The sequence below is a fragment of the Thunnus thynnus genome, chromosome 19, assembly GCF_963924715.1.
Source record: "Thunnus thynnus chromosome 19, fThuThy2.1, whole genome shotgun sequence".
NCBI lineage: Eukaryota > Metazoa > Chordata > Actinopteri > Scombriformes > Scombridae > Thunnus > Thunnus thynnus.
In genome coordinates, this window is record NC_089535.1 from 8654219 (window position 1) to 8680271 (window position 26053).

The 26053-nt window shown below is 40.5% G+C and overlaps 1 protein-coding gene across 2 annotated transcripts in view; it reads left to right on the top strand.

The window, feature by feature from the left end:
- col5a1 (procollagen, type V, alpha 1) overlaps positions 1-26053 on the top strand; it is a 75130-nt gene that overhangs the window by 42094 nt on the left and 6983 nt on the right. For both annotated transcript variants that reach the window (XM_067574877.1, XM_067574878.1), the window contains exons 13-63: positions 98-190; positions 677-733; positions 925-978; positions 1270-1323; positions 1435-1488; positions 1631-1684; positions 1791-1844; positions 2295-2339; positions 3086-3139; positions 3717-3761; positions 4595-4648; positions 4735-4779; positions 6080-6133; positions 7179-7223; positions 7454-7507; positions 8416-8460; positions 8726-8779; positions 10719-10826; positions 12349-12402; positions 12857-12910; positions 13683-13727; positions 13936-13989; positions 14076-14120; positions 14204-14257; positions 14365-14418; positions 14522-14575; positions 15252-15359; positions 15454-15543; positions 16075-16128; positions 16437-16544; positions 16636-16743; positions 17902-17955; positions 18074-18127; positions 18234-18341; positions 18442-18495; positions 18630-18737; positions 21205-21258; positions 21463-21570; positions 21742-21795; positions 21903-21956; positions 22084-22137; positions 22251-22304; positions 22432-22539; positions 22746-22799; positions 22903-22956; positions 23253-23360; positions 23623-23676; positions 23787-23822; positions 23941-23994; positions 24149-24416; positions 25348-25460. In XM_067574877.1, coding sequence (XP_067430978.1) covers positions 98-190; positions 677-733; positions 925-978; positions 1270-1323; positions 1435-1488; positions 1631-1684; positions 1791-1844; positions 2295-2339; positions 3086-3139; positions 3717-3761; positions 4595-4648; positions 4735-4779; positions 6080-6133; positions 7179-7223; positions 7454-7507; positions 8416-8460; positions 8726-8779; positions 10719-10826; positions 12349-12402; positions 12857-12910; positions 13683-13727; positions 13936-13989; positions 14076-14120; positions 14204-14257; positions 14365-14418; positions 14522-14575; positions 15252-15359; positions 15454-15543; positions 16075-16128; positions 16437-16544; positions 16636-16743; positions 17902-17955; positions 18074-18127; positions 18234-18341; positions 18442-18495; positions 18630-18737; positions 21205-21258; positions 21463-21570; positions 21742-21795; positions 21903-21956; positions 22084-22137; positions 22251-22304; positions 22432-22539; positions 22746-22799; positions 22903-22956; positions 23253-23360; positions 23623-23676; positions 23787-23822; positions 23941-23994; positions 24149-24416; positions 25348-25460 — 3510 coding nt within the window. The remainder of the gene's footprint in view (positions 1-97; positions 191-676; positions 734-924; positions 979-1269; positions 1324-1434; positions 1489-1630; positions 1685-1790; positions 1845-2294; positions 2340-3085; positions 3140-3716; positions 3762-4594; positions 4649-4734; positions 4780-6079; positions 6134-7178; positions 7224-7453; positions 7508-8415; positions 8461-8725; positions 8780-10718; positions 10827-12348; positions 12403-12856; positions 12911-13682; positions 13728-13935; positions 13990-14075; positions 14121-14203; positions 14258-14364; positions 14419-14521; positions 14576-15251; positions 15360-15453; positions 15544-16074; positions 16129-16436; positions 16545-16635; positions 16744-17901; positions 17956-18073; positions 18128-18233; positions 18342-18441; positions 18496-18629; positions 18738-21204; positions 21259-21462; positions 21571-21741; positions 21796-21902; positions 21957-22083; positions 22138-22250; positions 22305-22431; positions 22540-22745; positions 22800-22902; positions 22957-23252; positions 23361-23622; positions 23677-23786; positions 23823-23940; positions 23995-24148; positions 24417-25347; positions 25461-26053) is intronic.

The window sequence follows — 26053 nt, forward strand, 5'->3', positions numbered from 1 at the left end:
TATCTGGTTTTTATTCCTGTGTTTTGCCAGCGCCTGCTATGTGCTGGAATCATTTTTACTGGAGTGAAGTCTCACCAGTCTCTGTTTCCCTCCATAGTTCAGATTCAGCGCCGGAGGTGACTCTGGACAAAAGGGACCTGCTGTATCAGCACAGGAGGCCCAGATGCAAGCCATCATGCAGCAGGCTAGGGTAACTGTTCACACAGAAATACATCATCAGACAGCAGCAGTCAGTATCGACCCTATACATTTATTTTTCCCATCCTTGCTGCAGTCTTCTCTAAAGTTTTATATTTAATATATTTGTTGTATTTTTGCAATATTTGTCTTTAACCGGATTTTACACATGCTTCTTTGTATTTACATGTATAGCACTTTCCATAAACCATTCTGATTCCTTTATTATTTTCTTATTATCATTATTGCATTTTATGGGTTTCCCTGTGAGCTGTAGAAAAGATAACTTCAAGTACACATGCACACACAGAACACATGAAGAGATGCAAATACATGTACCGTACACACATACACAAACACATGCATACATACAGTACATTATATACAATATTTAACCACACATTGGTTCAATGTACAGCTTCTTTATATATATCTTTTAACAATTATATTTTATTTTGTCTTTTATTTTATTGCTAATTTGTTTCCTATCTGTGTTCAGCTGGCCATGCGCGGCCCTACAGGTCCAATGGGTTTGACTGGCAGACCCGGCCCTCTGGTATGTATTGCAAATCATCTCACGACAAACACAAAGTCAGAATCAATAGAAATTTAATATCAAAGATTTGTCCAGTTTATTGTACTACGCAATACATAAAATGAATGTATAAAACTGTTTGCAGCATCGTTGAAAACTTGTATTGGTTTAGTGTCCATTAAATCTTCTATTATTATTTTTTTTCTTCTCAGGGTCCTCCTGGTGTAGCTGGACTGAAGGGAGAGTCTGGAGAAGCTGGTCCTCAGGTATGAGATATCAAATGGCAAATTGTGTTTTTAAAATTTATTTCTGAACAACTAAATTTAAGTAAACCTTGTCTGAAAACTAACTGAAACTTTATATTTTTAACCGAAACTAATGCATATTTTCTTAGAATCTGTTATAGTATTGCATTAGTCCTAACAAAACACTTAAAAGTAGACTAATATACATCGTTCCTTGTTTTAATATCATACTTCCAGGATGGTCTCAGAGATTACAAGTGCAGCAAAAATAAAGAACCGCCTGTAAGTTTAACAGAAGTGTTTTTGTTTCAGGGACCACGTGGGCCTATGGGATCCACTGGACCCTCTGGAAAGCCTGGCAGAAGGGTAGGTGTGATCCAAAACATACATAATCATACTTATTCATGCTATATGAATTGTTTATATACATTTCAGAGCACTGAATAAAAAGCCAGGAATATTCTATTTCTTTTACAGGGTCGTTCTGGGTCTGATGGTGCTAGGGGCATGCCAGGACAGCCTGGACCCAAGGTACCTTGTCCATCATAGTCATTACATCATAACTTTGCCACTTTTATGACCTTAATGCACCATATTTCATCATGTTAACTTAAAAATGAGTTTTTGAAGCCTGGACAAGTTGTACTTCAACCTTTATTTTTCTGCTCTTCAGGGAGACCGAGGGTTTGATGGTCTTGCTGGACTTCCTGGTGAAAAAGGACATAGAGTAAGTCAATTTATGGTTCTATGAAAAGTGTGTATTCATATGTTGCTCAACTGTATATTTGGGTTTATGTGAACTACTGTTAAATGTTAATGTTTTGCTGTTACAGGGTGAATCTGGCCCTACTGGACCTCCTGGTGGCCCTGGAGAGGATGGAGAGAGGGTAATGAAAAAAAATTACATATAATTATAGTCATCTTTTGTAGCCTGAAAGGGAAATAAAAAAATGGTGTATAATAGTAATGGATGTATCTTATCCCCTTAACCATCAATGTTATGCTCACAGGAAGACAGAAGCTACATCTGAGATGAACTTCTTCCTCTTACTTTACTTATCTTTTTATCAGCGTCCGAATTTTGCTTCCACTTGCTCTCCCAGTCTCGTCTTTCTCACTCAATTTTTCTCCTTAATATTTTTTTGATCTCTGCACACCTTTATGTGCTTCTAATCTCCCCTCTCCATCCTCATTACCCATGGCTGACGCAACCTGATCCCCTCGTTCCCTGATTTTTCTTTGTGCCTTCCCATTATCTCTTACACGCATCCTCGCTTTCTCCTCCATTATCATTCACTGTCTGTTCCACATTCTGACCCGTTCTCTCTCTTTCCTAGGGAGATGATGGAGAGATCGGACCCAGGGGACTTCCTGGTGAACCAGTGAGTGATCACACATATTACTATTCAGTCTCACACTGAGAGATTGTACGGTATGATAGAGCCGAGAGCTGAGGACCTGTGCTCATCATGTCATTGTGTTAGAGAACAATTATATAGTCTGATGATATCATATATCATCTGCAGACCTCAGCCACTGTTCATATTCATATCAATGTAGATTTTTATAGCAGTACACTGCTGGAAAGAGTGTGTTGATCAGGCTTGACTAGTGCCTCATCTGTACAAGAGAATCTTTGGAGGTGAGAAATGCAGACAGCTCACATCAAGCTTATTATAATAGCCTTCCACTCTCTCAGGGCAGGATATTCCCTGATGGATGGGAAAAAAAAGATGGGGAAGGAGAAACCATCAGAAAGCCCTTGATATCTGCTGTTATGATTTATTTTGTCCACCAGGGTGTGCTACATTGGTTTGAATTCTTACTTCTAGGACAATACGTCTTGTTAGGTAACTGTAGCTGTGAGGCAAAGCACTGAAATTCAAAGCAATGTTTGATAGGCATAGCTGTGGGGAATCAATGTGTAGTAAAAAAAATAATAAAAAGACGGGGTTTCAGCTTTCCCTCACAATCTGACTCTGTAGAGTATCCTCAAGGACATTTAGGAAGTTAGGTTGTTTCCTAAAGTATAATTTTGAAACTTGATTTAGTTGAACATGGTTAATAATTCATCCATCCTTTCACAGGTGTGATATCATTCTAAATCTCATTTTTCTACTTTTCCTAGGGGCCCCGTGGTTTGCTTGGACCAAAAGGACCTCAGGGACCTCCTGGACCCCCTGTGAGTCCCCATACCCTCCTCTCACCTTTTCATATCCACGCTGTTACCATAGATTTACTGTTTATAGAGAGCAGAATTCATTTTTTTTTACCACCTCCATAGGCAACAAGAACACAAGACACTGCAGACAACACCCACAGGGAAATACAAAAACTCAATATATTTCAGACAGAATACACAAAAAGAAGCATATGTTATTGAGTTTAACTTCAGCATTTCAGACAAATATCTACAGCAGAGCAAAGCTTAAACCTAATATTTATATTGTTTCAACAGATTTAATTTAACATGGACAGTGCGCATCAATCAAGTACCTTACTTTGCTGTCTGCTGTCCCTGTACAGGATGTAGAGATTCCCAAAACAATAAACTATACTCTAAAACTCATACAGTGCAGAAGCAAAAGCCTAATAAGGATACAACTATGTGGTTTTCTTTTAATTTTACAAACACTTTTTTTCACATTTCAGAGCTAAGATTGACAATTAAAAGTTAATGTGAAACCAAATTACTAACCTTTTCAGTGTTTTACAGATTTTCTGAGCGCTGAATGTTGTTTTCCTCTCATCTGTTGTAGGGCGTTACTGGAATGGACGGCCACTCTGGACCCAAAGGAAACATAGTAAGTGAAGCAAGAATTGATTTAATTACTAATACAGTGTCAGGCATTATTCATTTCCAGAGAAGAAAAACAAAAGAACAACACACACACAACTGTCACAGAATCTAAAAGTGCACCATTTTAATCTCTGACTCCCTTTATCACCCTTAAATCCACCATATTGGCTCATGAGCCCTCTATCTTTCTCCGTTACACACATACACAGTCACACCTCTACAATCAGAGGATACTTAGCAGGTAATCAAGAATAGACTGGCTGTGTTTAGATCCATTTGAACAGTCCACTATGGCTAGTTGTATCATTCCAGGTCAATTTCTGATAGTGCACGGCAATAATGAGAGAATACCTGGCTGGTGCAGCTTGTCTGTTCTTTTGGGAAGTTTCCAACTAGGTAGAGATGGAAGATCATTAGCTTTCCCAGGCTTTTGGACCGGGGCAACATAATTGATTGCCAGTTATCTGAGAGGCAAGGACTTATGTGTTTGAGCTTTGGCAGTTTCGTTCATTAGGAAAGAGGGTGTGGGAATGTGTACTGTATGTTTGTGTGTGTGTCTTCTGCTGTAAGCCAGCGTAAAATATTGCTCTGTTTGTTCAAAAATTATGGCCTGTTCAGGTGTAAGAAGGTAATAATGCAGTGATGCGCTCTTTGACAGCTTCTAATTTATATCTGTTCAGAGCACTTCACTTTTAATGGACCATATGGAGCAACAAATCACTCTTAGCTTCCCATGTGATGCTTTACTCAAGTACAATAATGAATTACTCTTTGTATTTCTCATACTCTTGAGATTTATTAAAAAAAGATATAAAACAATGCTTCATTTTTCCTCAGGGACCTCAAGGTGAGCCAGGACCTCCTGGACAGCAAGGCAACCCAGGTGCCCAGGTGAGTGATGAACAGGTTGTCTGAAATTAGATATTTCCCTCATCCATCGAGGAAAATGTTCTGAGCATTGTGTATTCCCTCTACAGGGACTCCCTGGGCCCCAAGGAGCCATCGGACCTCCAGGAGAGAAGGTAAGATATCACATTATCACTAAGTAACTATAATATATTGTGAAAAATGCTATTCCTGCAATGCCACAGTAAAAAAAACTGCCAGCTCGATAAAATGTTAATAATCAAAGACCCTAAATCTATAAAATTGCAGGAAATTGTCTCATTCTGTTGCATGAGCTGAAAGCCAAGTTGCTATCTTATTCAGTTCCAAATGCTTATCACACTATTATGCAAACACGTCCCCATCCCCAATGCAGGACAGAATAGTGCCTACGAGACAGTACAGACAGATTTTAATCCTGATACATTTTAATCCAATTTCAGCTAAATCACATTTGCCAGCTTATGTTGTGGGTATTCAGTTTATTATTGAACTGTTGGAATTTGAGAATGGATAATGCAGGTATTATGTTTCCCCCCCGATTATAGATGACATACGAGAAGGCTGTGGTACTTGATGAAGTAACATAGAAAGAAATAAAGAACTGATTCAAGATCATTTATTTGAGGAAGTAATTAGAAGCCCAGGATGATCATAAATCATAAAAACACAGACTTATTGAATGATCTGGATGATTTAAAAGATATAATTTAAAGTCTTTGTAAAAAATCTTGTAATTCTTGGAGTCGATATATCACTAAACCAGTGACGCGAAGCCAACTGCTAAATGTAACTGATGTAGAATGTAGACATTTTGTTTTTTCTCCCCATGTTTTAGTGAAACTGGGCCAAGATTTATGAAAAATAGAGAGCTAGTGAGAACAAGAAATTTACATTATGAAGCCATATTGATTGTTCTTTTTAGTAGCCATGCTAACGGCTAATATTCATGCTCCCCAGTGGACGAATCCCAATGACTTTGGCAATCCCTCTAGCAGCAGTACGAGATTAGGTTTTAGAGAAATGTCTCGGCAACTATTGGATGGAATACCATGAAATGTGGTACGGACGTTCATCTCCCCTTCACAATGAATTGTAGTCATCCTGTGATCCCTTAACGTTTTGTCCAGTGCCATCAATTGGTCAAAATTTTGATTTGTCCAATATTTTGGTTTATGACCAAATACCTGCAAAACAAATTATCCCATCAACTCAACTGTACTTTTTGTCGTGTAGTGCTAATAAGCAAATGTTAGCATGCTAACATGCTAAACTAAGATGGTGAACTTGGTAGACATTATATCAGCTATCATGCTGATGTTAGCATTTAGTTCAAAGAACCGCCGTTAAAATGGCTGTAGACTCTTATAGACATTTGTGTTGTCATACTTTGTGATGTCTTATTTGCCCTAACGTCTTGTCTTGTCTTTGGTCTAGGGCCCTACTGGAAAGCCAGGTTTGCCAGGAATGCCAGGAGCTGATGGTCCACCGGTGGGTTTACTGTACTGTCTCTTTTTCTCCCTTCCTCTCTATGTCTAATGTGAGAAATAACATTTTCAAAACAGTATATCAAATTTTAATGTTTAAAAACCACCTATTACATTCGAGAAATACTGAGATAATTATTTGGCTGAAACATATGTATGATACAACACATTACCACAGCTGTGTAACTGTGCAACTAACCGCCCACACACAGAAATATATATATGCAAACACTCTCTTTCCCATCCCTGTGCAGACAGAAGACACCTGCACTAATGGCAGATGTGTCTTGGAAGGCACCAGGTGGCACCTAAGAGAGAAAGAGACAAGAGAGGCTGTGAAATATGAATAACAGCAGGGCTAGAAAAAGACAGGGAGATGCAGTAAAAAAAATGCAGGGGCTTGGTGAAAGAGAAAGAAAGATAGATACATTGTCCCCCTGGTCCTTTAATGGCTTTCAAAGTCTTTTTAGAATAGAAATAGCTCTCCGCCATATACACACTCAGCTTTTTTTTTATTCATTCATTTGTTGCATCTCCTATCAACAGCCTCTCCCCATGCCCCTTATTTCTGTTCTCACTTGTATCTATTTCCTTCTCCATTCTTGCTCTCATCACTGAAAACCCATCAGAGGCTTTGCAGAGCTTCTTTGTCTCACGAGAAAGCAATCAATTTCCTTCCCATCTTTTTTTTTTTTCTTTCTATATCCATGTGTGTATTAGATGTGTGGTTTTGTGCCTTGGGCTTCTGCACTGTGATTGTGTATGTGCACATACATGTGTAGTATATGTGTAATGTATTGTGAAGTCCCAAAACGGCAGTATTAGCTTTGAGAGCCCAGTAATGGCCGGTAGTGAATCTATAATTCTGTGCATTAAGGATAAAATCCCAAATGAGGTTGAGCTCTGAAGACTCTTTTTTCAATTTTCCACTTTGATACATCCTCCAATATTTTACAACTTAATCTGTCAGTTATAGGGGGTGTTGTAGTATTAATGGTGGTAATTATAGTGAAATGAGATTAAATAATATTTTTCTTAATAATTCACAGGGTCACCCTGGAAAGGAAGGGCCTTCTGGAGACAAAGGACACCAGGTATGTTTTATTTCTGCCTCCATATCTCCTAATTTTGGAGCTTGCATTTTACTCTTTCCTTAATTTATTTACGCCTTTTTAAGTTTCTTTTCCCTCCCTTTGTCCTAGTTTAGACACATTTGCATATAACATTTTGCATTAATGCAGATAACATAAGCACTGTGGTGCATGTGTGCACTGTAACTGTTCTGTGTGTTACAATCTCTCACCAAATATCTTTTTCTCTCCAGGGCCCTGCTGGCCCTCAAGGACCCATTGGTTATCCTGGTCCCCGAGGCGTGAAGGTGAGTTGATTATCAGCCACTAAGAAATTAATTTGCGATATTATCAGCTAGTGGTAGCTTGCAATTAACAAGTGTAATGGACTAATAGTTGCCCATTATCTTATTAAAATGCTTCTGAAAAAACCTGTTATTATTTCCAAGGTTTGTCCAACCCACAAAGTATGATTTTGTAAAAAAAACTGTTGTGTAATAAATTAAAAGCCCTAGTTTCCTGCTTACTCATGTTTTCTTAAAATAAGAACTACCTTGAATAGTTCAATGGCTTCTATATTTGTTGCTGAGACAGAAAAAAATGATCTTGGTGGTGCAAAGATTAAGAGAGGAAACTCATCTTTTCAGATCTTACATACATCACTTTGCTTACACAAGGTGATACTGAGTTTGTCATTGGAGCTGATAACAGCTCAAGGCGCACAACCCTCCTCTTGTTTGGTGTCATTACTAGCTGATAAAACCAAGACAAAAGAAATCCTATCAAATAATTCTTGGTAAGAGGGTGTGACTGATCCCATCATGAAAGCTTCCACTGAGAGGGGGGGGGATCACACAAGTGGCTTAACGTCTAGCTAACAGTGTCCTTGGTGCACGGCTCACGTCTGAAGTGTTTGCTCTGTCTGGGAAGATGAGAAGAATGGTCAAGAAATGTAGTTGTGAGGATTTAATTTGCTTTTACAGTTACATTGCAATTTACAGATAAAACATATCTATATGCAACACAGAGTATAGCCTCTAGAGTACACTACACATTAAAAAAATGCTATGTTAGATAACTTTTCTGACCTTACAGCTTCATAAAAACTTTAATCTTCACATTAATGGTGAATATCTTGCTGGTAGGACTGAATGTTCTCTTTTGTCCAATATGCACCCTTCTCGGCCTGTAACTCCTGTCTGTTCTTGCATCACAGGGAGCCGATGGGGTGCGCGGTCTTAAAGGAAACAAGGGTGAAAAGGTAAGAGAATGCAGATTGTTGGCTAAGAAAGTCAAAGAAAGTGACTGTGTCAAAGGAGGAGACTTTGAACTTCAGAGAAAGTGTAGTATTAACATGGATCCTGTAAAACCCCTTCTGAATTACTGGTACAAAAGAAAGAAGGTGATCAAGAGTTTCTATGACAACAAGGGATTTTTGACATCTGGCTGGTTTCAACATCTGTACAATCCACTTCTCTCTCCTTCATTACATCCTCACCTCACTATCTGCTATCTTCACTTGCTAGGGAGAAGACGGCTTCCCCGGCTTCAAGGGAGATATGGGTATCAAGGGTGACAGGGTAAGGCTTTTTATTTATATTTTACTTTACGTTATGTGTCAATCATTTTTTGAATGCTGGAAGCATGAATGAAATCAAAATGAATGAAACCAGTTAGACAACTCCTGCACACAAAATTGTTTTGGGGGTGACCTTTAACTGAGGAAAGTGAAAATACCAACCACTCCTGTCACGTTAGCCCCTTATGGCCTAAGCCTCTGTGACTACTGAGGAATTGTGGGTAACGAGCAAACATAAGGTGTTGTTCCTATCGCCAGCTGTTGGTGTGTGTGCGTGTGTATGAGTTTACGTGAGTAGTTTCCAATTCCTTTTCTATCCCCTCTGCCACTTTCCAGTCAGTCCTCACCTCGATAAGTTTAGTATAGAAGCGCGGGTTTGACAGGTGCACCCAGCAGCAGCAGCTTCCTCCTCCAAACTGTATTAGGGATTTACACTGTCAAGTCTTAGGAAAACTGCCTTTTACAGTGAGAAACATAATTCGCCTCAACCCTTCAAACATCAAACTCCCGATCCCTAACTGGGCTGTCTATAGCTGACTGCAGAAAGGAAGGAAAAATCAATGGCACTTTAAACCCCTTCAAACCCTTGAGAGAGACATGGGGCTCCAGCCTGTTTTCCTCTGGAGATGTAGCCGATCCAGATGAAAGCAAAGATTTGAGGAGCTCCTCTGCTCTGGAGAAGACACACATGGACTAGAATCTAAATGACTCATTTTTAAGCATGCCTAAGAAAAGTGTGTGTGTGTGTGTGTGTGTGTGTGTGTGTGTGTGTGTGTGTGTGTGTGTGTGTGTGCGTGTGTGTTAGTGCTCAATTTAAAACGTTCTATTTGATGAGCTTGCAAGTGTGAGTCAAGAACAGTTTGCCTGATGCCTTTTTATGTGCTCTAGAGTGTGGGTGTGTGCACGCACACGCTAGCTTGTGCAACTCTGCACAAGCCTTTAACTAGATACCTTTCACACACCACTGAGTCTCTGCAGCAGCGAATGGTTGTCAGAGCGAGTTTGTACTCTGTCATTTAGTGTGTGTCCTGCTAGAAGGGGCGCACACGCACAGAGAGAAGCAATAATAGGATCACTAACTGCTTTGAGGGGCAGACAGTGAGGGAACATAGCCATACTTGATTCTTTAAGCAACTTTACTCTCAGCAGTTTTAAAAGGATGATCTGAATTTTCCTGAATGGACAGGGTTGTTTATTTGTTCAACAAGAAAAATCTGTGGTCTAGTTGCTCTTGTGACACAAACCAGTAAGAAGAGAACAGGCAAAAACACAACCACAGTAATCACTCATGTGAAATAGTAAAAACTGTTCTAACTCTGGCAGAATATTGTGTGTTTGTGCAGGACCCCATCACTCATAGTAAGAAACTGATTGAGAAAATAGGTCTCTGGGCCTTTAAAGGTACACCTGTGGAGTTTTTTTTAGCACAAGTGGCGCTATGGAGCAATGTTTTGATTAGCGGACATGTTTTGTATGTATTTCATGTTCTACTAGCATGTGGACATACATGAACATACATATGTATCCTGCAGCGTGCCCATTCATGACAACTGTAGAGGGTTTCACACTATTCAACCAATCAATAACAGGTGACAGCAACACACCTAGAAATGTAGCAATTCACCAGCAAACAGCAGGGAAGAAGGAGAGTGCTAACACAAGTAAACAACTGAGGTTTTAAATGAAAATGTTTTTGAAAAGTTGTTTGAGGACTGAAATATATTCAACATGTCTGTTAGTTTTCAAGGATTTGCACAATGTATTTCGGTGAGAGACACTGAACGTAAACATAACCCTGTATGTTTGCAAGAAAACTCCACATGGTACCAATAAAAGACAAGTACACATATGATAGAACCTACTGTGATGATTACAGCGGATCCAGTCCGTTATGTTTAAGTATACAGGCATGTGACATTACTGCTTCCTGTGCTTTCCAGGGTGAGCTTGGATCAGCTGGACCCAGAGGAGAAGATGGTCCTGAGGGGCCAAAGGGTCGTTCAGGTCTCCCAGGAGATGCTGGTCCTCTTGGTCCAACTGGTGACAAGGTAAGTTCTTTTGTAACCAACCAATGTATGCTGATACATTCCCAAAGAAACTGCCTAAATTCTATATTGACTGATAATACAGAATAAAAAAACCAAGTTGTTATTTTGTATCATCAGTCATGTTTGATCTAGGATGATGGCTCTGCAAGGATTAACAAGGAAAATAGTTTTTCCGATCATTTTGTTCTGAACAGCAACCGATTTTCACTGCTGCTGCTCTAAAACCAGCTGGGAGCACAAAATGGATTCAGTTCCTAACATTGTCTATTAAATTGAACGCTGGGTAGGCTGTTAGGTGAGATACATCAGCCGTTTTTTTGTAGTAAAAAAAGTTAATTCATTCTTATAGTGGATGCATCCTCAAAGTCTTAATGATCTTTCATTGAAGGCTTAAAAATCGCCTTGAACAGATGTTTAGTATCATTGAGACTGTGTTAACAAACTCTTGCACAAACTCTGATTTGGCAAGTCATCAGCCAACCTGCACTACATGAGTGTGCTGTGCCCTCGTTCCGCAGTAACCACAATACTTTTGCTTGTTATCCTTTAAAGCTTTTTTCCTTATACTAAAGTGCTTATACTGAATCTAAATTGCACATATATTTAGATTTTGGCAGTTTTTCAGCATTGTAGATGTAGGACCTGGTTTGTACTGTATCTGGATAGCACAAGAAGTAACAGCTGAGTCATTTTCATATTTAATTAGAGACCACACAGCAGCCAACATTTCATCGTTAAGCTGAAATGCCAAGAACTGAGATGGTTCTAATAAATGCTGCTGTGTTAAGCAGGTGCTTGTGCACGTTTTAATATAGTTTTTCTTCAAGAATAACACCACTGTTCGTTAGCATTTACTGCTGTACAAATATAGTGTAATACTGACCTAACAAAGGCTGCTTGTCTTGCATTTAGGTTGGAAAGGTACTCATTATGAGATCGATCAATTGTACAAATATTCTACAGATTATTTTCAGGATTTTTTTATCTATCATTTATAACCCATAAATATACTAGATATTTAATTACAAGTCACATGAACAGTAGTTATATACATCTATTTAATGTATGCATCACAATCATCATGCAATATTGAATTAAATAACAGGAATTGACAAAAACATAACGATTTTACACATGAATCTCACCACTGTAAAGACAGTTTAATTTACGGTATAATATTTTCTGCGGCTCTGGAGGAGCTTTGTAAAATCTGAGAGAATAACCCTGATGATGTAATAGTGATGTCATCTGGGCAATCTCGACTTCAAGCAGGCGAGCATTTCAAATTGGAGATGTGAGGTTTGAGAGAAGTGGACATTTAGGAAGCAGAAAGGATCTAATGAAGTACGCTGTTGAGTTGCATGTTTTTTGGAGTATGACTCATACTAGAAACTAAAAGTCAGGATATCTGCCTTTGCTGGATCAATTTTAATCATCTGTCTCTAATGAGTGCCCCGACTTTATGAAAGTGCAATTATCAGTCGCTGGAACACCTTTTTAAGTAAATTTCTTCTCTTTACAGGGTAAACTTGGAGTTCCCGGGTTGCCAGGATACCCAGGAAGACAAGGACCAAAGGTAATTGCACGATAAGCATATATTGCTAAACAATATTGTCATTAGTTCACTGATTTGAGACTTTAAAATCCTTTTGATAAGAGACACAATGTAGTTGGCCACAGTGTTGCTATATGTGTGTTTGAAAGAGAATGAAACATGCATACATGTGTGTTTGAAAGGCTGCTTTGCTGAAATTTTGATGGCTTATCCTTTAGCCTGTCTGAGGCAAAGCCACAGCCTGACAACTGGACATGCTTGAAGCTCCATGATCAAAGAGCTTGGGATTTGAATATGCCTATTGGTGTCAGCCTTCAGCTCCTGACACAACAACAGCAAAACACTGCTTTTATTCATGGAGCGCCCAGTCTCCTGTCGCATTTATTGAGTGGGGGATATCTCAGCGAGTAAACACAGGATGTAATATTAAAGGTTTGTCTCTCAAATGATTAATTACTCTCTTTCTCACTCACAGGGATCTCAGGGTTTCCAAGGTTTCCCTGGTGCCAACGGAGAGAAAGGAACTCGGGTATGTCAAATAGACCTCTTGTTATTCTTCTCAGTCTTACAAGGGTTGGATCAATACAGGCATAGTGCTGGAGACAGGCTCCTGTCCCAGCTGTAGATTTATCAACCAAGAAGAAGGTGAATGGCCCTAAAATAAAGATTTTTACTAAGGACGGAAAGACAATTGCATTCCCTCTTCATTACTGCTTACACAACTCATTTCTAAACCACCAAAAGCAATGTTTATCACTCTGTGATACTTGAGCAATGTTTCATTTTCTTTGTTTAAGGGATGGGCCATTAGCTTGCCTGCAAAAGTAATGGTTTGTCACCACGAGTGGAGCGAGGCACATAAAGCTTTTCATCTTCACAAAACATTTATGAGGTTTATGAGACTAAAATCCTGCACAAAAAGGGATAATTAACATAGTTTCACAGCACTTGCTTGGAACTTAAGAGCCACACAAAAGATGTAATTGTTTTTCTCTTTAAAGTTGTATGCAGCCACTGTAATTGTAACATTGCATTGAAACTACATTATTTTTTTATCATAATGCACTATTCTAAGGTAATAATGAATCTAATGTAAGTGATGATGAATATTGATGGTTATTTGAAAACAAGTCTTTCCTAATTAATGATATCTCTGAGCTCCTAAATGGTCCAATTGTGTTGAAATCTGCTTGCAAGTATTACTGTCTTCCGGCATTAGAGTCATTCTTCCGGAGGATGCAGCCTCTTAATGATCTGAGTGCCACTCCTTTGATCATTGTGTGTGTTCTTTGTGACCATAGGGAACAGCAGGAAAGCCTGGCCCACGCGGACAAAGAGGACCAACAGTAAGTCTTACTCAGCAGACTCGTGCTTAGATACAGATGGCGAGCTTGGCATCTGAGTGAAAATGGAGATTCAACCTGGATATGGCGGAGATTTCCAGGGAAATCCAAACTGTGACAATAATTAAGTGTAACATTTTCATATCACACATATCTCTTAGGAACCATGCTATGATTTTAATCACTTTGTGTCTGCTTTTCTTTTCTCAAGGGGCCTCGGGGAGAGAGAGGACCAAGAGGACCAACAGGAAAAGCTGGACCAAAAGTGTGTAAAATATTTCACTGACAACCAACTGTTTATTCTGTGGTACAGTACATGTGCACCATTTACTCTTCTTTTTGTCTCTTCAGGGTAACTCAGGAAATGATGGCCCACCAGGACCTCCCGGTGAGAGGGTACGTACCATACAGTCTGATCAAATTCATCACTTTCAATCAGAGACAAATGATTATTGACCAACTGCCATTTGTTGTTTCAGGGTCTGCCAGGACCTCAGGGACCAACAGGTTTCCCAGGACCAAAGGGCCCTCCTGTAAGTTCAAACACCTCCACACAAAGCTCTCTGTACAAACCCATCCCCTTTCTTTATACTTCTTAATTCTGTACATCCTCATGTATGCATTTGTGTCTATTTCTCAGGGACCTGCAGGGAAAGACGGACTGCCTGGACATCCCGGACAGAGAGGAGAGACTGTGAGTAAACTGGTCTTTACTGAACACTGATTACTCGTCTCTTCATCTGTATTCCACCAAGTAAATTGTATACCAATTCTGCTTTTTCTTCTGTCATGTGCAGGGATTCCAAGGCAAGACTGGCCCTCCTGGTCCTCCAGGTGTGGTTGGACCTCAGGTGAGTCACAGTCATTAACCATCACCCTGTCTTGCAGTGTTGCTCGCTTACATGTATTACCAGTGATGGCTTGAGTATTGTATTGATATGGTTGCAATACCAAATCCTTTGTGCAGAAACAAATCTCAGTAAATGCTGAAAAAATAACAAATCAGTATTTGTTTTAACCGCAAAGTGTTTCAAAAGTTACACTATGTTGTAGAGGTATTGTTCAAAATTGAAACCTGAGGTCAATCATTAAGATGTGCGCCAATAAAGTTACCAGAACACTTTCTCAGCATTTTGTTTTTCTGACAAAATAATTGATTTATCCTCATACCTGTACCTCACGAGCCATGACTTGTGTTGTTTATCCTCTTTCATATGGGCTCCTCATCCATTATGCATAAACGTTTAGCAGACTTTCCCTCCCATCCGCTCTGCTAATGCCAGCTGAGAACATTGATGATAACGGAGCTGTATATGGCCTTAATGACTAGTAGGCCTCCCACACAGCAAATGCTCAGCTTCTGGCCACATTTAGCAATAGATCGAGAAATTTTAACATCTCTTCTGGAATTAAAATGCTGATTTTGTTCACAATGTTCTGTAGTCTCTATTTTTCACACCTCCCTCCTCTGCAGTTGAGGGTTATGCTGCAGTGGCCATGATTTTGTTTTTGTTTTTCTAATTGTAGGGACCAACAGGTGAGACTGGACCAATGGGAGACCGGGGCCACCCTGGACCCCCAGGTCCACCTGGTGAACAGGGTCTACCTGGAGCTGCAGGAAAAGAAGGCGCTAAGGTGAACTTTGAAGCTCTAATTTACATATATTTTTAAATACTATCAGCATAATACATATCTGTATGATTTAATAACAATGTGCTTTCATCTACAGGGTGACCCCGGCCCTGCTGGCCCAGCAGGTAAGGATGGTCCTCCCGGGCCAAGAGGTTTCCCTGGAGAGAGAGGTCTGCCTGGCCCTGTGGTAAATATTGCTTCTTAATATGATTGAGTACAATAGCTTCTCACAAATCCAATATCTCTCACAGCTTTGTTATTGCATAATAGTTCTGGGCTATTAAATCACTTTAAGGATGTGGTGAGCCTCAATAGTCAGACTTAATATTGGATTCTTGTGTGGGCTTCAGAAGAGGAACAGTGTGCTCTAAGCTGTTTATTTATTTAGCATTCATACTAAACAAAGTTATTTTCCGTTAATTATGCAATCTACACTTATTTTGTAACTGCAGACTTGCTAGCCAGAAATCAATGGCAGAAACAGCTTTTCGAATGCAGAATTAGTGAGATACTCCCATTTATTTGTAATGTAAAGGATGTTGTTTTGGTAAATATCTCTTTTCCTCGTCTGCTGTCAGTCTCCACTTTGGTGGCTATATGAGGTTTTCCAGCTCATGCTGAGCCTATTTGAAAATAGGGAGTCCAACGTAAGGAAGGATGTGTGTTTCCCCAACAGATTGTTGGTTTTCTGAAGCCTTCATTTTATTTTGTTCTGCAGGGGGCTCATGGTCTGAAAGGGAATGAGGGTCCTCACGGCCCACCTGGCCCTGCTGTGAGTACAATTTACTGCATCTGCATCCTCAGTTTGTCACTCTCATTCTCTCACTCATACTCTCACCCTCTATATTCTCTCCATGTCTGGGAATTGCCTCCATAGCAGAGTTCAGACCCTCAGTTGTTCTCTTATATAATATAATGATATGCACAGTTTGGTACTTACATAAGAGATGTCTGACCTATTTGGTAAGGTAGATGTGCCTGATATTGTAATTTTGTTTCAGTATTAAAACTTTGGAAGTCTGATATTTTCGTTCAGTCACTCTGATAATTAATATTGCTATGTGTTGGTTGGTGCTGTAGGGTTCTCCTGGTGAGCGTGGTCCAGCTGGCCCAGCCGGACCTACAGGTCTACCTGGACGTCCTGGCCCCCAGGGACCTCCAGGCCCTGCTGGAGAGAAAGGCGGACCGGTAAGAACATCACATTATAAGGATTCCAGTGACATACAGGAAGAAAAAAATCACAAATTTAACATGGCTGAAAACATGTTGTTGAAAATAGGGAGAGAAAGGACCTCAAGGCCCAGCTGGAAGAGACGGTATTCAGGGACCTGTGGGTCTGCCAGGACCTGGTGGACCTCCTGGACCACCTGGAGAGGATGGAGACAAGGTGAGTTACTTTTCATGGCTTGTTTTCCTATTCAAGTAAACAAATATATGATGAAATCCTATAAAGCTGCAATGAAGCTTTCAATTTTTGAATTCATTCTGCAACACACACACGCTAATATATAGTATATGCACACGAACTGCCTTACAAAGGCACTAAACTTTACAGTTGAGATCTAAGCTAGATATCCTCTCGTCTCTTTCACTGTGACCTTAAACGCTCTAAGGGGAATCTGTCTGACAGAGTTCGCATCGATTAACAGATCTTTAAAAGGCAAATCTGCCTTGTTGCTGCTTTGTACCCTTCTGTACAAACAGACAGAGGAGAGGGAGGGATTTTGTGGCAGTGACGGAAAGTGTGAAAGTGACCCTTTAGTATTCAGAGGCAAGAACAACTCCTCATCCCCTCTAAAAACATTTGCAGGAAGATCAGCTACGGAGATACTCAGAGGATTATCTCTTATCCTTTGAAGAATGCCTCAGTTCTTAACTGGCCTTACAATAGTCCCTGCGGTGCAGACGGACACAGAGAATACAGAGGGCATTTGCCATGCAGATGAAAAGGATCTCACAAGCTAATGTTTACTCACATTCAGACACTTTCTCATTATAAGTCCTGTCCATGGGGAACGGACAACTCCAAGGCCTTTATTTGCCTCACAAAGAGCATTGTCAGACTCAAACTCAAAAATAAATGCCTTTGGCTTTAAAAGTTATTAACATTATTTTTCTAAACGCCCACAGCATGTGGAGGTTTTGAGAGAATGGTGCAAAGTTCTCCAATTCAGGGAATTTTGGTGCAAACAGGTTGAGATGGGACTTATTGTTCTGTTTTGGCTGCTAGTAGCACCAGTGACTCAACCATCATGATAAGCCCTTCTCACATGGGAACTATATTTATGACCATGGCACAGAAGGATGAACATAATAGAAATTTCCACATTCAGATCTCTAAAAATGTCTTTTCAAATGTAGGATATAGTTGAGTGTAGGTTCTATTGTGCTGTGATGTGTCATCTTCTGTTCTGGGGATTTTTTGATAATAATTTTAACATTATTTAGTATCAAACTTGATCACCTTCTCACTTGTGTTTAGTTTGGCTTGAGAGTTTTATCTTTCACAGTTTTCATTTAACACTGTGATCATTTCATTCCTTAGGGAGAGCTTGGAGAGCCAGGCCAGAAAGGAAGCAAAGGTGACAAAGGAGAACATGTAAGTTGTTGTTTATTTACAACATTCAGTTTTTGAAAGTTTTGAATAGTAAAAACTTATAGATACTTAAAAATACAGGTATTGATTATCCTTTTGATGTGTCTCTTCTCCTCTGCAGGGTCCACCTGGTCCTACTGGACCTCAAGGACCTGTTGGAGCACCTGGTCCTGCTGTAAGTGTCCAGTTTGGGTTATGTGTCCAGATCATTTAACACCTAATCTATCTGTTAAGCCAACAGTACCACTGATTGTGACCCCTTTATCTGTTGCATTGTGCAGGGAGCAGATGGTGAGCCTGGACCCAGAGGTCAGCAGGGTCTGTTTGGCCAGAAGGGAGATGAAGGATCAAGAGGATTCCCCGGACCTCCTGGCCCAGTTGGGCTGCAGGTGTGGACTATAATGAATAATAGAATCCATGACAGTGATCAAATGTTATCACTGAGAAACACTGAGACAATATGATTTAAATCTGTTCCATATTTCTCAGGGCTTGCCTGGTCCACCTGGTGAAAAAGGTGAAACTGGAGACGTTGGTCAAATGGTAAGAGCTTGATGGAAGATTATTACAAGTTCCTACACTATATTTGTTACAATATCATTATCTAATGCATTACATTATGAACAATATGCAGATTAAATTTGTCCTCATTAAACTGTCTTTTCTCTTCCCCGAAGGGTCCACCTGGCCCACCTGGTCCCAGAGGCCCTTCAGGACCCCCAGGAGCCGATGGCCCTCAGGGACCTCCTGGTGGTATTGGAAACCCTGGTGCTGTTGGAGAAAAAGTAAGTGTCTTTTCTATTTCTGGGTTGGATCACTTCTTTTTGGTGACTGTTTGGTAACTTTACCCATATGAAGTGGTGCAGCTGAAGTTGTGTCTAAGCAGATCAGGTAGCATAGTTCCTTTTTAATGGCCCTTTTTGGCATGAAATGGCAACAGTTTTAAAATTAAGTGTAACTTTGAGTATAAAAACAAACCTCTCCAAAGTCACATTTTGTCCTTTCAATTATGTTGTTTTTTATCTCTTTTCATTTCATAGTAATTGTATCTATTTTGTACACAATTACTAACTGCATACACATTTTAATCAACCGTCATTCTGCAGTCTAGCTGCACAGATATCATTGTCTAGTATAACAATTTTGTGTACTTAATTACACAAAGAAATTATGATTTTATTATCTCCCGGAGTCTTATTTCTGCTGAAAATGGTACATTGCCCATCCGTGTAAATACTTTCTTTGGACTGCTGTATAATCATATTTGCAGAGCAGTACATTGTTGTTTTTTGGAACTCTGCACCTCCCAGAGAAGAACAATTTTCTTTTAGGAGAATGTGGCTTGGTGTCTCCTCCTTGCCCATTAGGAAAATGTCTATGGCTTTTAAAGTTTATGAGAGGAACTGTTGTGATTGACCGTTATGGAGGCACAGTCAACCTGCTGAAATGTATTCTGTCAAGTGACAATGTCTTCATCTTACTACAGACATTTTTTTGTTCAGATGGCGCCTCTGGGCATGAAAATTTCAAACATTTGTTAGCGACACCAATATGCTCTTGTGACCTGACTTTGCACTTACATTTGGGGTTTTGTTCAGTTCAAAGAAAATAGAGCGCAGCGTCTCTCTAGATCTGGAAAGTAACTGATAAAGAGAGGTTGACAACAAAACAAAAGTCCCATCATGTATCCCAGACCACTATAGCAACCCGCATTTTTCATTGTAACCAGCCTATAAGATATTTGTGATACAGTTTTTATGCGATTGACTGGTTTTTATAACACTTTGGAAGAGGTGGATCCATTGTGATAGCAGTTTGTTTTAGCACTCTGTGTTGCAAAGACTGAGAATGATACCTCTTTACAAGGCTTTTGCAGCCATTAATATTTCACATGCCTATTTATATGATACCCTTTTAAATGGGACATGATCATTTTTTTTCTGTCGCAGCGTGACAGATGCACAGCAAATCTAATGGACAGGCTGCCATCCCCAACAGTACTGTTGCTGGGAGGAGATAGTACGAATAAATACTCAAAGGCACCGTACTTGCAATTCTAAGATGATAAATGCATTATTAAAGGAGGCTCTCATAAAATCAGCTCCCGCTCTTATTTGTTGCTGCTGTTTCATTATCACAGGCCTGCTCTGGCAGCAGCTGCTGGACTGCAGCGCTGTGCATTTTCTCATCACTTTCAGTCCGTAGTGATGGTGTGATTTGTTTTATCAGGTTCAGTCAATAGAATCACCTTTGCTCCTTCATAATCTCCCTGAGGATAGCCCGGCCTTCTCCTGTGCAAGAAAAAACACAGCGCTCTTTTGGTTAATCACGCTTCAGCTGATCTGGCATTTTATTAGGTAGCACAGGGAGCTGGCAAAAGCAACTGAGCTCAGGTTTTCTCTGTAAACACATCCCTCATATAATGGTGATGAGCAGCTGTCTTTCATGCTCTCAGTTTCACTGTTCTCAGCAGATTTTACCAGTGGCCCTATGGTGGACATGAGCAGGTTGACATAAGGAAAGAGCCTGTGCAGATGCAACATTGCGTAAAGATCAGCTCCTAATACAGGAGGATCAGTCATGCTTTTAAACAGGCGTACCAACTGCTTAAAGTGGATTTCTTGACAGCAACAAGAGAGGTTTTGGAAGACAGCCAGTTTCTTATTTAGAGTATCAGAGCTTTTGTTCATGCTAGAGAGAATCTGGATATGCTTATCATAACACATCACCACACACCTCTTCATTCGCCCTGCAGAGCTTTGCTATCAATTTTCTATTCCATTGCCACCCCCCTGTCTCCCAAACATGACATGGGCTAATACTTTCTCCTGAAACAGGTGTGGCAGACTGCATCTGCAGTAAAACAACATCAGGGAGGATGGTAGGCTTATGTGACAGTGAATAACGATAGTGCCCGGTTAGTATAGGTGAGTCAACAGGGCAACTATCCAAAAAGGCAGGAGGAAGAGGAGAAGATGTATGGACAGGGTTCAGGGAGAACAGTGAGGTCAGCGCCCTCTTTGCTTCAGCCACCTAATCTGCCTGCATTTGATGGATTGAAATCTCTGGTGTCATCTCTTTCTATCCCCACTTGGGTGACAAGGGCACCAGCACAGTGAGGGATGCTGTAAATGATGGGATTTTTAGAACCATGTTGGATCAACAAATCACCTTTCTGTTAATGTATGTCTCTCTCTCACCCTCTCATACCCCTCTTCCCTCCCTCCCTCTTTCTCTCTCTCTCATCACCAGGGAGATGCTGGTGAAACAGGAGAGCCAGGTCTTCAGGGAGAACTTGGACCACCAGTAAGTTATCTGATTTTTACATGAATGAGAACCAGTAAAGAATATAAGGACATGATATCGTCATTTGACCAGCAATAATTTTACCAACAAGAAGAAAATGAATCATTGTTGGTCAATTGTTGGCGACATTATGATAAGGTTATTTTTTTTCTTTTCTTGTATGCTCATGTAGCATCTCTGTTAACAAACTGTGTATAATTCCAGGGTCCAAGAGGAGAGCGAGGTGAGAAGGGAGAGAGTGGTCCCGCTGGTGCAGCTGGACCTCCCGGCCCCAAGGGTCCCCCCGGAGATGATGGTCCCAAAGGCAGCCCAGTAAGTTCTACTCCACATTTGGCTTCAGAAGACACATTCTATTTGATAATTCAATGCAGTCTCTCAACCTATTTCATCTGAGTCTCTATTACTACTACAATCATAGCAACCTGAAACTAAATGTCTTGTCAAAAAAAAAAAAAAATTACAGCAGCTTTTATTGATTTTCAGGGTCCAAGTGGTTTCCCTGGAGATCCTGGTCCACCTGGAGAGCCTGGTCCAGCTGTATGTATTACACAAGTCATCAGCTAAACTTTGTGCAAACTCTATTCCTCACAGTTTGTTTTTGATGCAATGCAGCACAACTGAGGTCCTGTTTAATTCTTATGCAGGGTTTAGATGGTCCACCTGGTGACAAGGGAGATGACGGAGAAGCTGGTCAGGCTGTGAGTGTTGTATACCAATCGTGTTACTTTTAAACTGTTACTCTGTGTGTTATTCCTAATTCACTAATGGACACTGTCATTTAAATTGCAAATTGTTTTATTTTCACCTCATGAATTTTTAAAATAGGGTTCCCCTGGTCCCACTGGAGAGTCTGGTCCCTCTGGACCACCAGGAAAGAGAGTAAGTACCATCCTGTGCTCTCTTCTCATCGTCCTTGCAAAATGTCAAAATGCTAAAATGTTCTGGCTTTGTACTCCACAATATTAATCTCTGTCATCTATTTTTTTGTATAGGGCCCCCCTGGAGCAGCAGGACCTGAAGGTAGACAAGGAGAGAAGGGAGCCAAGGTAACTAATCAACAAACAAAACACATTTTCTGCCTTTTTTCTTCACTGACAACACCAACAATGTCAAGTAACCTGGCAAATGAGCAAGAATCAAGTGGTTTGTGTGTACACTGTTTCTGTGTGATAGGGAGAGCCTGGAATGGAAGGTCCCCAAGGAAAGACAGGTCCTGTTGGTCCTCAAGGATCACCTGGCAAGCCCGGTTCTGAAGGCCTCAGGGGTATCCCTGGCCCAGTTGTAAGTAAAGTGTTTCGTACATTTACACCAGTTTATCGCAATCATATGCTGGCGCTGTGAAATATTGTTATAACAGCATGTAGTGCAAGCATACATAAACAGTTTCTAATAAACTGCTGGATGTAAAGGAGCTGTGCTATTTATAGAAACTTGTGTCTTCTTGTGAGCTGGGGCTAAAACACTGAGTAATTGGTATTTCTGCGCAGGGAGAGCAAGGTCTACCCGGTCCTCCAGGCCCAGATGGACCTCCCGGACCTATGGTGAGTAGAAGTGACTCCTGGCCTTTAAACTGTCTCACATAATATGTGATCTGAATCCTCATCCAACTGTTATCTTCTCCCCAATGTGACATCCCTCTCACAGGGTCCTCCAGGTTTACCCGGTTTGAAAGGAGACTCTGGTATCAAAGGAGAAAAGGTGAGTCACTGCAGCACCTGTTCAACTGATGTACATGTTTTGATGCAGAGCATAGGCTAAATACTGTAACGAAGACTAATGGACTTGTTTACTAACAGATTGATTTGATCTGTTGTTTGCTTCCAGCCATCAAATCATTACCCAAATGATTAGAGGGAGTGTCAGATAGATATAGTACAAGGCTAATGTTTGTGATGGTGTATTATTGACTGTTGTATTGATGTGTGTGTGTGTGTGTGTGTGTGTGTGTGTGTGTGTGTGTGTGTGTGTGTGTGTGTGTTGTTCTCTGCCCTCAGGGCCATCCGGGTCTTATTGGTCTTATTGGACCCCCAGGTGAACAGGGAGAAAAGGGTGACAGAGGTCTTCCTGGTCCTTCAGGATCATCTGGTCCCAAAGGAGACAATGTGAGTAAACAAAACTACACTAGAGTCATCAGAAAAAAGCTTAAACATGCTCACACGTTGTATTTATTTTATTCTACATATCTAAACAGACTGTAAGTGTTGTAGGCAAGCACTTCCATTTGTGCCGATAATCAGCCTGTTAAGTTATTTATAATCTTCACACTAATCACACTGCTGCACACTAATCGATACTGTTGCATCGGGAAACAGCAGTTTCCATAAACAACAGTTACATATTCTCAGATTCTCTTTCTTCCTTTAGGGTATCGCTGGTCCATCTGGTCCTCTCGGTCCCATCGGTCCTCCTGGATTACCCGTAAGACTATGCTAATCGCATGTGTTATACCACAGTATGTGTGCAACTGAATAACGTGTAAAGTAATGTTTGAGCTAATATTGATTACTTAATCATCTTTGCATCTTCAGGGTCCTCCTGGTCCCAAAGGAGCTAAAGGGTCATCGGTAAGTGTTTTGTTGAAAGCTGCATTCCTTCAGAAACAATACAAATAATAGGAAATAGTAATAAATATCATGTGTTAATCATTTAAGATCAAACATTACTTTAATCTGTCCTGTTCAGGGTCAAACTGGACCAAAGGGAGAGACTGGTACACCTGGACCTCCTGGCCCTCCTGTAAGTCAATGCACCAGTTTTTTTTTTTATTGTATCATTATTTTGAATCTTTTCCTCATTGAGTCATTATCTCATTGATTTTAACGGACACCTACATCATCTCCATCCTTTATTCCTGACTGGCATTTGTCTCTTTTAATGTCTCCATAAACAGGGTCCTCCTGGCGATGTCATCCACCCACTCCCCATGCAGGCTTCCATGAAAGGCAGAACGCGTAGGAACATCGACGCCAGCCAGATGATGGACGACGAAGCCGTAGACGCCAACTACAAAGACTACGACGATGGCATGGAGGAAATCTTTGGCTCACTCAACTCCCTTAAGCTGGAGATCGAGCAGATGAAGCACCCGCTGGGCACACAGGGCAACCCCGCTCGTACCTGCAAGGACCTGCAGCTGTGCCACCCTGATTTCCCTGATGGTTTGTATCACATTCTGTCTAAAATGAGGTCTATTCTCTAGTCCTTCCTCGCCAAGGTTTTTAATTTCTCCACTGAAATGGCAGTTATCCCACAGCAGCTTGCTGGAAATGTTGGAGAAAAGACAGTGCCACCATTCATGTTTTTAATGGGCTCTGTCTGCTTGCTATGCAAATGTGCCTGTTGTGAGGCTGCTAGCGCACGTGCACTGCAAATAGTGTACACCCCGAAATTTACAGATGTTACTGAAAAGCCAAGGTCAGGTGGATAGAGGGGATTTGAGCATGAACACACGGGGTTAAAAGGTCAGAGAGACTGGAGGGAATGTCAGATAGATGCATTATAGGGCTAATGTTCGTGATGTGTTTATTATTGACTGTTTTATTGATAAAATGCGTCTGTTCCCTTTATAATTTGGTCACCTTCACTTACATTATACAGAGATGGTAAACACATAAGTAATCATCACTACATGCTCAATTTTGAATGTGTCAGCCACTAATCCACTATAGTTGCATAATATGACAATTTGACATATGGACAATGGATAATATTTGATATTATCAAACAGCAGGATCAATATTTGTTGAAATACAATGTATTACCTGTATGCATATTTTTTGTATGCAGAATTTACCAAAAGATTACACTAATTAGGAATGGGTGACTGACAGTGTTTCAGAATGTGTGCACTGTTTGCCTCAAGCAAGGTAATATTAAACAGCCTGGTTTTTAAAGGGAGTTTGGTGTTTTTCTCCCTGCACAAAGTCCCCAAATACAATAGAGGCATAATAGATTTAGAGTGAACACAGAGACGCTCTAGCACTAGGCTATACAATGTGAGACATTGCCTTGACCTGAAGGAGCGCAGTGCAGGCTTCAAATCATACATACTTCTGTCTGTTTTTTTTTCCACTCTCTTCACATCTCCAGGTGAGTACTGGATTGATCCAAACCAGGGCTGCTCTCGGGACTCCTTCAAGGTTTACTGCAACTTCACAGCAGGTGGAGAGAGCTGCATCTTCCCAGATAAGAAGTCTGAAGGGGTAAGTCTGGCTGATTGTATGCACACACACACATACACATACAAACACACACACACACACAGGCACAAGGACAGTCAGGTTGGGGATACAGTGAGCAGAAAAAGGCAAGGACTTTTGAAAAGGGGGAAGAAATTGTATTATTACTATTTTTTAGCTTCCATTTAATGATTTACAGTTAAGTAACATAAGCTGAATACTCCAGAAAAGTGAACAATTGTCTTTTTTCCTCAAGTCTGAGACTAAGCGCTTTGTATACTGTAAAAATAACCAAAACATCTCAAGACAGTGCTGTTTGCAACAGTAACTCCATTGCTCCTACTCATGTATCCATATAATTAGCCTCCATGAGATTACCTGTTGTGTTGTTGTGTTGTTGTAAGAAGATGTAGGAGATGACTCACAAGCACTGCCTGCATTTCCCATGAGGCCTGAGGAAAAGTTATTTTACAAACATGCTAAATCTCATGGTTTAGTATTGACAGCCGGCGACAGCAGGGAAATGACTCCTTCATTCAAACACACAAATTTACACCACACACTTATTGTTTTAGTGCCATTTTTAGATAGAACGCCGTTAAGGATTTTATCACATT